Below are 14,414 nucleotides of genomic sequence, written 5' to 3' on the forward strand. Positions count from 1 at the left end.
AATGACAAATGCAGAACAATTAGTTAATGCGTTCATGACCTCAAGACTAGATTATTGTAATGCTCTACTGGGTGGTTGCCCTGCATGCTTAATAAACAAACTACAGCTAGTTCAAAACGCAGCAGCTCGAGTTCTTACCAGAACCAGGAAGTATGACCATATTAGCCCGGTTCTGTCAACACTGCATTGGCTCCCGATTAAACATCACATACATTTTGAAATATTGCTGATTACTTACAAAGCACTAAATGGTTTAGCTCCGCAGTACTTGAGCGAGCTCTTAACGCATTATAGTCCTTCACGTCTATTGCGATCTCAAAATTTGTGCGCTGAGAGGTAGACATGTGATCTGCACTTGAAACACTGCCAGCTCGAGCTGGGATCATACGCTGAGGCGTTATGTGTGTGCGTAGCACAGATAAAGTCGTTTCCTACACTCAAAACATGAACGGCATGAGCCGGTTTGACTGATATGGACCCTGTGGTGGTGTGAGACACTGCGTAGGTAGTGCTTGTGTGTAAGGGTGAACACTGGGTAGTGGGCACTTTTCCTACACTTAGCGGTCGAGCAGCCTGAGCCAGCTTTATTGTTTTCGACCCTGGATGAGTGTGACACACAGAGAGGGTAGTGTTTGTGTGCAGGGGTGGGCACTGGCCAGTGGGCACCTTTCCTAAATTCAAAACACCTTCGGCCTGAGCCGGAATATGACCAGACATAATGCTCTTTTGAGATTTATGTGGGTCGCCGTGAGAACGGGTTTTGTGTGCAGCCGAGCGAGTTGAGGAACTGACTCGTTGGCTGCTGAATACATTCTTCGAATCGCCTCTGAGAGAGCGGGTCGTGCCGATTTCGATGGCGGTCCGGCCGCAGCGGGACTTAGCCGTCGGCGCCTTCCTAGGGGGGCTAGGAAGACTTAGGAGGCTCAAGTAGTATAATTCATATCTGCCGCCAGAGCCGGGATCGAACACGGGTCTGCCATATGAACGGGAGGGCGCGAGGGGCGGGCTTGCTTTCTGTACGTAAGAAAGCTGGCCGCGAGCTCAAAGGAGAGCAACATAATTTATCTGCCGCCAGAGCCGGGAATCAAACACGGGTCTCTGGCGCGAAAGCCTTAGATGTCGCCACTGAACCACAGGAGAAAAGACAGAAGCTTTCAGTTAGCGTGAGCATATCACAGAGCGTCATGTGAGTCACGCGGGGGGCACCGGCGCTCAAAATACTCGAGCCCCGCCATTTGAACGGGAGGGCGCGAGGGAATGGTTCGCTTTCTGTATGTAATGGTGCGTTCACACCGGACGCGAATAGCGCGTCAGGCGCGAGTGATTTCAATGTTATGTCAATGCAAAGACGCGTTACGCACGTAAAAAATTCCTGCGGCGCATGAGGCGTAGAGCGCGGCGCGTTAGGCGTGAATACGCCTCATTGGCGCGAATTGAGCGTCTGGCGCGTTAAGCGCGTTACGCGCAAATGATTTTATGTAGTGCTTTTTGTGCATTCTCGCGTTTGACGCGAAATCGCGTCTGCCGCCCGAGTTGAAAAATCTGAACCTCTGCGTCAATTCGCACCGCGTTAACCAATCAGGAGCCTGCTTGCTGCTGTCACGTGGTGAAGTAAAACAAAGTAAATCTTTAAAAACTTGATTTCAATATATGAGACATATTCATTTTGTATTGAATGCTATTTATTCCATATCTAAATCCAGATTATATGAAACATTATTATTCTAATGTAAAGACAACCAATTTTAGTGTATAAGAACATAGTTCGTGTCTGGACAGTGTTGTGTGAGAAAGAAAAAAAAAATCACAGGACAAGGTTAATTACTTTGGGAGGATGGCTCCATTTATCATCAATTCAAAAATAAATTACAGATTATGTGGGTGAGGGTGATCCTCGCTCCGATGCGGGACAACAGGTCATCAAACTGGGCGCGGGACAGGCGGAAGCACCGCTGATAGCGGCCGTCATCCAGGCGCAGCTCCTGGAGCAAATGGTGAAACTCGCCAAACTGGGTTCGCCTCCGAAGGTTCTGGTGGACCCAAATACGGCGACGATGATCCCTACGCCGCTGTTCTGCTCTCCAGAGCAAATACAGTACGGTGACTCTCTCGATAAATGATCGATCAACATCAGACATCTTGTAAAAAGATGGCCGCCAACGGGTTTCGAAACTTTTGAAACTTTCGCCTCTGACGAAGAGCGAAATTGACGCGCGGAAAAACAAAAGTTTGAAGAGAAATTTACGCGCGTCAGTTTCGCTCTTGACGCGCGAATGGACACAAAGTGGTCAAGCGTACAACTAGACACGACAGGCGCGAATTTGACGCGCTATTCGCGTCCGGTCTGAACGCACAGTTAGAAAGCTGGCCGCGAGCTCAGAAGAGAGAGCCACAGGGGGAAATTACATAAGCTTTCAGTTAGCGTGAGCATATAAGAGAGCGTCATGCGAGTCACGTGGGGTAGCACCGGCATGGGCTCATATGTTTAAAAAACGCTCATAATGCTCGAGCCCTGCCATCTGAACGGGAGGGTGCGAGGGGTGGGTTCACTTTCTCTATGCAAGAAAGCTGGCCGCGAGCTCAGCATAATTTTTTGCCTGCCACCAGAGCTGGTATTCGAACACGGGTCTCTGGCGCGAAAGCCTTAAGGCCTATTTATACTTCTGCGTCGAACTTACGCCATAGCTACGTCGTAAGCTGTGTTTAGCGCGCGTACCCTTCGGCGTACCCTGACGCGCACCTCTCCAAAAATGTAACAACGCGTCAATTCTACGCGGACGCAATCGCTGTGATTGGTCTGCTAGAACCCCTCCCTCGGGTTTCACATGGTCCCTCTGCATGAGTAATTGCGCGTCAACGCGGACAACGACGCAGAAGTATAAATTAAAACCAACGCGTTGCCTACAGCGTAGCGGCAGGAATTTTTTACGCGCATAACGCGTCTTTGCATTGACTCTATTCGCGTTTGGTGTGAACGCACCATTAGATTTCGCCACAGGGGGAAATGACATAAGCTTTCAGTTAGCGTGAGCATATAAGAGAGCGTCATGCGAGTCACGCGGGGAGCACCGGCGTGGGCTCATATGTTTAAAACGCTCATAATGCTCGAGCCCTGCCATAAGAACGGGAGGGCGCGAGGGGCGGGTTCGCTTTCTGTACGTAAGAAAGCTGGCCGCGAGCTCACGATGCACCCGGGGATGCACTTGGAACGAGGCATTTGAATCAACGCCACGTTTTTGAGGCGGACTCGGTGGAAAACGAAGCCTGTCGAGCCCGCAGGGTCGAGAGAGGCAATGCTTCGCACTCACGGCAGCCACCCTGAGCTGCGAACACACACGGAGCAGTGAAAGGATTGCGCAGCAGGTACGGCGAGTGAAGGCGGCGAATATCCAGCCGGCGTCCTCAGAACTCGAGCTCGTCCCGCTGAAAGTGCTGGGATGTTGTTTGGTCCCTGTGGAGAAAAAGATTAAATTCTGTTATGACCAAGATCTATTTACAACCAAGACAAAACAAAATTGTGATAAAAATGTGTTGTCATGCCTGGTCTCCCTCTTTTGGAAACGTGATCTGTGTCCCTTCGTTCCATCCTGCGAAGGTGATGGTCTTTTTAAATGTCAATCTGATGTTGAGTTCAACTCCAAAAGTTGAGATATGCTACTTTAAGAAGTCTGGATTCATTTTGATGAAAGGGCTCGTTTAGAAGCTGTTTCTTTTCAGCCGAGAGCTTCTCTGGGAAATGTGTAACGAAGCGAATGATCAGGTCGCCTCTCTTGGATGGGTTGTTGGCTAGTGGCATTCCCTCCCCGGTCACAACCTTGGTGTACTGAGGGCTGTAGTACAAAGAAATTAAAATGAAACTGTCTTAAATATGAACTTTGTTCAGAAGTTCTGCTGAGTAACATAAACGTGCATGTTAAAAAAGAGAAATGTTTTACTCACTGCACAATGTCATTAATGGGTATGTTGAGAAGCCTGCCATCTAGTGTCTCAACTTCTACTGAGAAACCAGTCAAAGCCTGTAGAGTTATCATATATTCAAAGACATAGTTAGATTTATGAAACTTAAACTGACAATTCAATTAAAAAAATTTACATTTAGAGTGAAACTATTCATTTTTAACATGTCGGTCCAATTGAGACCCCATCACATATTCAGCATGAAAACTAGACGGAAAAGATGGAACGCCTCTCTGGTCATGATCTATTAGAGTGTGAAAACATGTATATTTAAATCTGCTGAAATATGCTAAAACAAATGTTTCTCACCTTCTCAAGAGAAATATTTGCTGTGTAATACAAATCATCATTTTGGCGGACAAAGCGTGGGTGATGCTTTTGGCGTATGATGAACACAATATCTGCTGGGATGTTGTTTGTTCCCTGTGGAGAAAAAGATTAAATTCTGTTATGACCTAGATCTATTTACAACCACGACAAAACAAAATTGTGATAAAAATGTGTTGTCATGCCTGGTCTCCCTCTTTTGGAAACGTGATCTGTGTCCCTTCGTTCCATCCTGCTTTTACAGTGAAGGTTAAAATTTTGTCTCTCATGCTGGATGTGTGTCCATCTTCATTCATGACCTGTATCAATTAATGAAATTAATTTCTCATGAGTCCATATGTCCATTTTATCTTTACCCTTGTCTGCAGAACTTACCCTACGGGATATCTGAATTTTTTTAGTGCATCCATAATAAAGGTCCTCCAATGCAAGATGAAGGTCTCTCTCTATTGGTGGATCCTGTAACTTTTCTTTTTGCCTACGCAAGCTCTGAAAAGCTGTGTTGACCTCACTGCCATTACCAGTGAAGAAATCTATGGAGAATGAGTTAGCAGATATTACTAATCAGAGCTTGGGTTTTTCAAAACACCATGGCATTATTGATTGAACCAGCTTGTCTTTTAAAATGTCAATTAAAATCATACAAAAAAATAAATAAAATCATACTATAAAAATTACCTGCAAAAGGATTATCTCCTCCGAAAAACAGTCGGAATGTTTCATCTGCATTTCCATGGTAGACATATCCTGATGACCAGCCCACTCCCAGCTCAGATGGGATTCCTCCTTTTAAACCCTCCTCTCCAAAACGATCATAGACAGCCTTTTTACCAACTGCATTGCATGAGAAAAGCCATTACCAACTTACCAGGAAACAACAAATTGAGGCCTGAACTGTGTACTATGTGCTATTTTCCTTACACAATACAGTGGCAGGAGCATAGTAGTATGAAATAGTTACTTTGGGAGCCAAAGCTTAACGTTGTATGAACGTTTTTTATAACAAACAAACATTGAAGTTTTTAATTGATACACGACGTTCTCTAAAGGTTATTTTTTTAGGTTGTATTCTTATAAATATAAACTAGCCTGCCAGAACTTTCTGGTAACCAAAAACTTAAAATACAACTGGGTGACACGTTGCAAAATAGTTGTAATTTAATATAAAACACGTTTAATAACGTTATGTCGAATATTCAAGTGCTGCAGCAAGGTGTTTTTTGTATTTTGTGGGTGTATATGAGTTTGTCTAGTCACTAGTGAACTCACGGTCGCTCAGCACGTCAAACGCCTCCGCGAGCAATGTGAAGCGCTCGGCGGCGCGCGCGTGGCTGCTGCTGCGCGGCTGGTGCTTCAGCGCGAGCCGCCGATACCTGATTATACCGAAATAAAAACAATCAACTGCTAGCAAATGATTCCTCAAAATGAACGTAAACCACATTGTTGACTAGTTTATCTGCTTTTAATTGAATTTATATATATTTACAAAACTACTTAGAAATTAAACAAAACGTAAATTACGCCTTCTTTATGTCAGCGTCAGTGGCGTTGCGGTTTATTTCCAAAATAGCGTAATAGTCTCTGTCCATCGCACAACTGTTTATCTAACTTTCCTAAGTCGAAAACTTTTCTAATATTTACACTTTATCAGGGCACAAATGCAAACCGGGATTTAGTCAGTAGGAATGAACGATAGTTTACTGTTGTCAAAGGAGGTTGTTATGGAAACAGAGAACGGAATTCTGGGTAATGCCGCGCCCCTATTTTTGAGAATTTTCTGAAAATGACATACCCAAATACAAATGTCTGTAGCTCTTAAACCCTATATGGTCCACATTCATAACTCTGATCTTTTTTTAAACTAGACACTTGAAACTTTGTTACCCAAGAGTCATATCTATCTATAAATTACAGAAACGTCTGTCTGTCTGTGTGTGTGTATGTCTGTTAACCGCATATCTCGAACCGTTAGTCCGATGGATTTCAAACTTGACAGGTGTCTCGCTACGGTCACGAGTAAGTGCAGCGCCAAGTTTGACGTTGTGGTTCCTTCTGAATATTATAGTTTGGTTCCTTCTGAATATTATAGTTTGGTTCCAGAATGTGATAAATCCATTTTGATTAATTTGAGTAAAAATGTGTTTTCTTTACCAAGAAAGTGGCAAGATGAAAAACACTATTTTCTGTTTAAAACTTTCACATAGTATCTTTAGGTTATAATATCATATAAAATTCAAATCCAGATTTGGATTTTCAAAGATCTATTATAAAAACGGATTATTTCCCCCCAAAAATGCAATAAATTCATGACACTTTTTTTTCAAAATGCTATCATATTGAAACTGTTGAAATCAGCCATCACTAAGAAATATCTCCTGAACTTTTTTGACGGCGATCAGCTCACAAAAACTGATTTTGCACGGGCACTTTGCACTGCTCCCTGAATCGACGCGTTTATTCCCCCAAAAATGCAATAAATTCATGACACTTTTTTTTCAAAATGCTATCATATTGAAACTGTTGAAATCAGCCATCACTAAGAAATATCTCCTGAACTTTTTTGACGGCGATCAGCTCACAAAAACTGATTTTGCACGGGCACTTTGCACTGCTCCCTGAATCGACGCGTTTATTCATTTGTGGATGTTAACAGAATCTAAGTCAGCTATGCTGTTTACTTCTGAATATTATATTTCATTCTGGTGCGCTTAAACTTATCGCTACTGTGTAACGATAGCCTATGCTATTCACCAACTAAACATATCCTATTCAATGTGTTCACAGTCTCTTTCACGGGCATCATTTGTAGTAGCCTATTCACAAGCTTCCTCAAGCATAGCGTTTTCTTGGAGTTCACTGTGTGCTTTTGTCACGACCGCCAAGGTAATAAGCACAGGATCCAAAGTGCAGCAAAGTGAGGTGTTTAATATCAAAAGGGTAATCCAAAAAGCGAAATCCAAAACAGGCAAAGGTCAGAATCCAGGTAGGCAAATAACAAAAACAAGAAACAGACAAGGCAGGACAAGGCAGGACAAGGCAGGACAAAACTCAGGCAACAGACGCGGTGTAACGTTAAACATTGATTCACAAAGAACACAAGACAAACAGGGCTTATATACATGAATGACAAGGGGATAACAAGAGACAGCTGGTGATACAAAATACAGACACCTGGGTGCAATCACAGACAGAATTGTGGGAGATGAAGTTCCTAGTGCAAGACACCGTGGGGGTAAGGAGGACATCTAGTGGGTACCCGGGGAAACACAACCAGACACTGTGACATGACCCCCTCTCTACGGAGTGGCTCCCAGACACTCCAAGACGGAACACAGAACAAACCAAGAGATCAGGAGGGAGGTAACACGGTGGAGGATCCAGGGGAGGGACGGGGGACCAGGTCCATGCAGGGGAACAAACACGGGGGAACTAGGATAAGACAGGGGCCAGGGAAACATGGACAATAGGATGGGGAAACAGGGGAAAACCAAAAGTCTCTCAGGTGGCCGGGGCCAAGCGAACAATCCATCGGGTGGTCGGGGCAAAGCAAACAGTCCATCGGGTGGTCGGGGCAAAGCGAACAGTCCATTGGGCGGCCACGGCGGTGAAGACCCCTCGGACGGCCACGGTGGTGAAGACCCCTCGGGCGGCCAGGGCGGTGAAGACCCCTCGGGCGGCCAGGGCGGTGAAGACCCCTCGGGCGGCCAGGGCGGAGAAGACCCCTCGGGCGGCCAGGGCGGAGAAGACCCCTCGGGCGGCCAGGGCGGAGAAGACCCCTCGGGCGGCCAGGGCGGAGAAGACCCCTCGGGCGGCCAGGGCGGAGAAGACCCCTCGGGCGGCCAGGGCGGAGAAGACCCCTCGGGCGGCCAGGGCGGAGAAGACCCCTCGGGCGGCCAGGGCGGACACTTTCCCCCGGGCGGCCAGGGCGGAGACTTTCCCTCGGGCGGCCAGAGCGGAGACTTTCCCTCGGGCGGCCAGAGCGGAGACGACCCCTCGGGCGGCCACGGCGGAGACGACCCCTCGGACGGTGGAACTGGCACCACCGGCTCAAGCACTGGAACTGGCACCACCGGAACTGGCACTGGAACTGGCACCAACAGCTCAGGCACTGGAACTGGCACCAACGGCTCAGGCACTGGAACTGGAACAGACTCCACCGGCTCAGGAACTGGAACAGACTCCACCGGCTCAGGAACTGGAACAGACACCACCGGCTCGGGCACTGGAACCGGCACCACCGGCTCGGGCACTGGAACCGGCACCACCGGCTCAGGCACCGGAACTGGCACCACCGGAAATGGCACTGGAACTGGCACCACCGGAAATGGCACTGGAACTGGCACCACCGACTCAGGCACCGGAACTGGCACCACCGACTCAGGCACCGGAACTGGCACCACCGACTCAGGCACCGGAACTGGCACCACCGACTCAGGCACCGGAACTGGCACCACCGACTCAGGCACCATCGGCTCGGGCACTGGAACTGGCACCACCGGCTCGGGCACTGGAACTGGCACCACCGGCTCGGGCACTGGAACTGGCACCACCGGCTCGGGCACTGGAACTGGCACCACCGGCTCGGGCACTGGAACTGGCACCACCGGCTCGGGCACTGGAACTGGCACCGGAACTGGCACCACCGACTCAGGCACCATCGGCTCGGGCACTGGAACTGGCACCACCGGCTCGGGCACTGGAACTGGCACCACCGGCTCGGGCACTGGAACTGGCACCACCGGCTCGGGCACTGGAACTGGCACCACCGGCTCGGGCACTGGAACTGGCACCACCGGCTCGGGCACTGGAACTGGCACCACCGACTCAGGCACTGGAACTGGCACCACCGGCTCAGGCACCATTGGCTCGGGCACTGGAACTGGCACCACCGGCTCGGGCACTGGAACTGGCACCACCGGCTCGGGCACTGGAACTGGCACCACCGGCTCGGGCACTGGAACTGGCACCACCGGCTCGGGCACTGGAACTGGCACCACCGGCTCGGGCACTGGAACTGGCACCACCGGCTCAGGCACTGGAACTGGCACCACTGGCCCTGGAACAGACACCACCGGTCCAAGCGTGCGCGCAGCCCACACACACCACACGGCTGTGGCCATAATGGCCAGTGTCGCGGTCACTGAGGGCTCAGGAATAGATGTCACCGGCTCAGGCCCAGGAACAGGAACAGACACAGACACAGACACAGGAACAGACACTGGCTCCAGCTCAGGAACAGAGACTGGCTCCGGCCCAGAGACTGGAACAGACACCACCGGCTCAGAAACATACACTGCCAGCTCAGGGACTGGAACAGACACCACCGACTCTGGAACAGACACCACCGGCTCAGACACAGGCTGTACGGCCATCTTGTCCATGGACACCGGCTCGGTAAACGTGACGGGAACACTTTCGGCGGCGGCCATCTTGTCCGAAGACACCGGCTCAGCAGACGTGACGTGAACAGTCTCTGGCTGGGCAGACGTGACGTGAACAGTCTCTGGCTGGGCAGACGTGACGTGAACAGTCTCTGGCTGGGCAGACGTCGTGACGTGAACAGTCTCTGGCTGGGCAGATGTGACGTGAACAGTCTCTGGCTGGGCAGACGTGACATGAACCGTCTCTGGCTGGGCAGATGTGACGTGAACAGTCTCTGGCGTGACAGCAGGCTGTACGGGCATCATCTCGGACCCGTGGTCGAGGCCGAGAGGTTTCCTCCTCCTCCGCCGTCTCTGATGGTGAGTGGACGGCTCTGGACTAGGTGGAGCCCGCTGCAGGGGAACCTCTGGATCGATGTGCGGCCAGAACGGGTAATGGAACGGGATCTCCTCCCGCCCACCTCCACCTCCTCTGCGACCTCCGCGGGTACCGCGAAACTTTACCAGGCGGGTCCCCACGAAAGAATGTTCACGGGGGGGAACCTTAACCGACTTGGTTTGCCCGGTGTTCTTGCGCTGTGGCTCAGGGGAGTTGACCGCCATTCTCTCCTCCATAATCGGAGCCCACAGTGCAAAGCATTCAAAAATGCTCATTCTGGGTTCTGGTGCTGATGGTCCTCCTTGTTCCCCTCTGGCAGCGGGGAAATTGCGGCGGGCGCTCATACTGCTTGGATCCTAGAGGGTGAATCAATCTGTCACGACCGCCAAGGTAATAAGCACAGGATCCAAAGTGCAGCAAAGTGAGGTGTTTAATATCAAAAGGGTAATCCAAAAAGCGAAATCCAAAACAGGCAAAGGTCAGAATCCAGGTAGGCAAATAACAAAAACAAGAAACGGACAAGGCAGGACAAGGCAGGACAAGGCAGGACAAGGCAGGGCAAGGCAGGGCAAGGCAGGGCAAGGCAGGGCAAGGCAGGGCAAGGCAGGGCAAGGCAGGGCAAGGCAGGGCAAGGCAGGGCAAGGCAGGGCAAGGCAGGGCAAGGCAAGGCAGGGCAAGGCAGGGCAAGGCAGGGCAAGGCAGGGCAAGGCAGGGCAAAACTCAGGCAACAGACGCGGTGTAACGTTAAACATTGATTCACAAAGAACACAAGACAAACAGGGCTTATATACATGAATGACAAGGGGATAACAAGAGACAGCTGGTGATACAAAATACAGACACCTGGGTGCAATCACAGACAGAATTGTGGGAGATGAAGTTCCTAGTGCAAGACACCGTGGGGGTAAGGAGGACATCTAGTGGGTACCCGGGGAAACACAACCAGACACTGTGACAGCTTTCTACCATGCACAAATATGTGTGTAATTGTAACAATGAGCACTCAAACACACCAAACCAACAATTACTAAAAACACACTCAAAAACTGATTTTGCACGGGCATTTTTCACTAGCACTTAGAAGGTTGTGGTATTCATAAACACTCAGTCAGCTACACTGTTTACTTCTGAATATTATAGTTTATTCACAGCCATCATTTGTAGTAACCTAGCCTGCTCCCTGAATTCAATGCGTTCACAGTCTCTTTCACGGGTACCAAACCAACAATTACTAAAAACACACACAAAAACTGATTTTGCACGGGCATTTTGCACTAGTCTATCTATAAATTACAGAAACGTCTGCCTGTCTGTGTGTGTGTCTGTCTGTCTGTGTGTGCGTCTATTAACCACATATCTCTCGAACCGTTAGTCCGATGGATTTCAAACTTGACAGGTGTCTCGCTACGGTCACGAGTAAGTGCAGTGCCAAGTTTGACGTTGTTTGGATGAGAAATGCTAAAGATATCGTTAAATATATAATTTTTAAAAGGTTGTGGTTTAAAAATAAACATTCTGACATTAGAGGGTTGTATCGGTCAAAGAAGCCCCAAGAAGGTTGTGGTTTAAAAATAAACATTCTGACATAAACACTCTGTCAGCTACACTGTTTACTTCTGAATATTATAGTTTGGTTCCAGAACGTGATAAATCCATTTTGATTAATTTGAGTAAAAATGTGTTTTCTTTACCAAGAAAGTGGCAAGATGAAAACCACTATTTTCTGTTTCAAACTTTCACATAGCATCTTTAGGTTATAATATCATAAAAAATTCAAATCCAGATTTGGATTTTCAAAGATCTATTATAAAAACGGATTCTTTTTCCCAAAAAATGCAATAAATTCATGACACTTTTTTTTTCAAAATGCTACCATATTGAAACTGTTGAAATCAGCCATCACTAAGAAATATCTCCTAAACTTTTTTGACGGCGATCAGCTCACAAAAACTGATTTTGCACGGGCACTTTGCACTGCTCCCTGAATCCACGCGCTTAATTCATTTGTGGATGTAAACTGAATCTGTAAGTCACTGTTTACTTCTGAATATTATATTTCATTCTGGTGCGCTTAAAGTTATTGCTACTGTGTAATAGTAGCCTATGCTATTCACCAACTAAACATATCTTATTCAATGTGTTCACAGTCTCTTTCACGGGCATCATTTGTAGTAGCCTATATTCACAAACTGTTTCCTCAAGCATAGCGTTTTCTCGGAGTTCACTGTGTGCTTTCTACCATGCACAAATAAAAAGGTCACTGAACTTTTGCTGTGTAATTGTAACAATGAACACACCAAACCAACAATTACTAAAAACACACTCAAAAACTGATTTTGCACGGGCATTTTGCACTAGCACTTAGAAGGTTGTGGTATACATAAACACTCAGTCAGCTACACTGTTTACTTCTGAATATTATAGTTTATTCACAGCCATCATTTGTAGTAACCTATCCTGCTCCCTGAATTCAATGCGTTCAGTCTCTTTCACGGGCACCAAACCAACTATTTCTAAAAAACACACACAAAAACTGATTTTGCACGGGCATTTTGCACTAGTATCTATAAATTACAGAAAAATCTGTCTGTATGTCTGTCTGTGTCTGTTATTCGCATATCTCTCGAACCGTTAGTCCGATGGATTTCAAACTTGACAGGTGTCTTGCTACGGGCACGAGTAAGTGCAGTGCCAAGTTTGACATTGTTTGGATGAGAAATGCAAAAGATATCGTTAAAATACCAGTAAAAGAAGCACTTAAGGTTGTGGTTTAAAAATAAACATTCTGACATTAGAGGGTTGTATCGGTCAAAGAAGCCCCAAGAAGGTTGTGGTTTAAAAATAAACATTCTGATACAATCACTCTGTTCAGCTACACTGTTTACTTCTGAATATTATATTTTATTCACGGCCATTATTTGTAGTAACCTAGCCTGCACCCTGAATTCAATGCGTTCACAGTCTCTTTCACGGGCACCAAACCAACAATTAGGCTACTAAAAACACACACAAAAACTGATTTTGCACGGGCATTTTGCACTAGTATCTATAAATTACAGAAAAATCTGTCTGTATGTCTGTCTGTGTGTCTGTTATTCGCATATCTCTCGAACCGTTATTCCGATGGATTTCAAACTTGACAGGTGTCTTGCTACGGGCACGAGTAAGTGCAGTGCCAAGTTTGACATTGTTTGGATGAGAAATGCAAAAGATATCGTTAAAAAATACCAGTAAAAGAAGCACTTAAGGAAGGAATAGCCTACACAAAGTCCTGTAAAATTAAACGAATAAATGGGCCTAATAATATGAATAACAATTATATAGGCTAAACAAAAATATAGCCTACATAAAAATTTTAAAAGTAAATTTACTATTAGGCCAGAATTTTGATAAGTTAACTTTTGTGCAACGCGCACGATTAAAATTTAAATGGGCTTATATCCACTGTACACACAAACTGCTGTAAAATAAAACGAATAAATGGGCCTAATAATATAAATAAAATGTATATAAACAAAAATATAAAATAAATATACATAAACGTTTTAAAAGTAGGCCTAGGCTAAATTAACTATTAGGACAACATTCTTATAACTGAACTTGTGTGCAGCGCGCAGGATTAAAATTTAAATGGGCTTGTATCAATTGTTTGCATTTTACGCTGTATTTAATTTAGGCTACACTTTAAGTTACCGTATTCAATTTGCTAACCTTTTGCTTTCTTCCCAGCGTGTTCACATATCACACTGCATGTTTTCGAGAGATGTGTCTTTTTAGATTCCAAAATTAATCTTTAGGCCTACTGACTGAAACGATGTCTCCACATTCGTTTTCTTCTACCACATAATAGTTAGTTTTACACCTGTATGACTTCTTATTTTCCTTTTTGAAGTAGCCTACTTTTTGAACTCCATTATTGAGCCGAGTTTTGACTGAAAATAGAATCCATCTTGCAGTCATCAACAGTAGACTGAGTGAGTCAGGCTTGACTGAGCATGCTTCAGAATCTTGGTGTGCGCGGAGCGAAATTGGAGCGGGAAATAGGGCGACGCTCCATCCTTTTAAAAATGCCGCTCTGCGTTCTGTCCAAGATCCGCCCGCTTGCTCCCGCTCCACTCCGCTCACATGCAATTTTCTATGAAATACATAGGCCTACACTTTATTGGCTGAATAACTGGCGCGAAGATGACGCACGAGCTCAGTCTGCAGGTAGAGATGGAGGCGGCAAGAGAAAAGGTGAAGACTGGGGAGTGGAAGCTCCGCAAATACACAAACAGAAAGAGCAAAGTTGCCGAAATAATGAAAGATAATGACCAAAGTGCTGGCTTTGTCATGTGTATTTCTTGCTATGCATTTACTAGCCTACTTTT

The 14,414-nt window shown here is 46.7% G+C and overlaps 1 protein-coding gene across 1 annotated transcript; it reads right to left on the bottom strand.

Annotated features, from left to right (window-relative positions):
- Nucleotides 1-998: 998 nt before the first annotated feature.
- On the bottom strand, nt 999-5,994 carry LOC309489613 (dnaJ homolog subfamily B member 13-like). Its single transcript, XM_082158471.1, has 9 exons — nt 5,806-5,994; nt 5,554-5,657; nt 4,963-5,118; nt 4,660-4,817; nt 4,470-4,583; nt 4,267-4,380; nt 3,940-4,016; nt 3,541-3,830; nt 999-3,451 (listed from the first exon to the last, which is right to left on the bottom strand). The coding sequence occupies exons 1-8, from the start codon at nt 5,871-5,873 to the stop codon at nt 3,632-3,634; spliced, it is 990 nt and encodes a 329-aa protein (XP_082014597.1). The 5' UTR covers nt 5,874-5,994; the 3' UTR covers nt 999-3,451; nt 3,541-3,631.
- Between the last annotated feature and the right edge of the window lie 8,420 nt (nt 5,995-14,414).

Source organism: Leuciscus leuciscus (assembly GCF_965113295.1).
Source record: "Leuciscus leuciscus genome assembly, chromosome: 24".
NCBI classification, from domain to species: domain Eukaryota; kingdom Metazoa; phylum Chordata; class Actinopteri; order Cypriniformes; family Leuciscidae; genus Leuciscus; species Leuciscus leuciscus.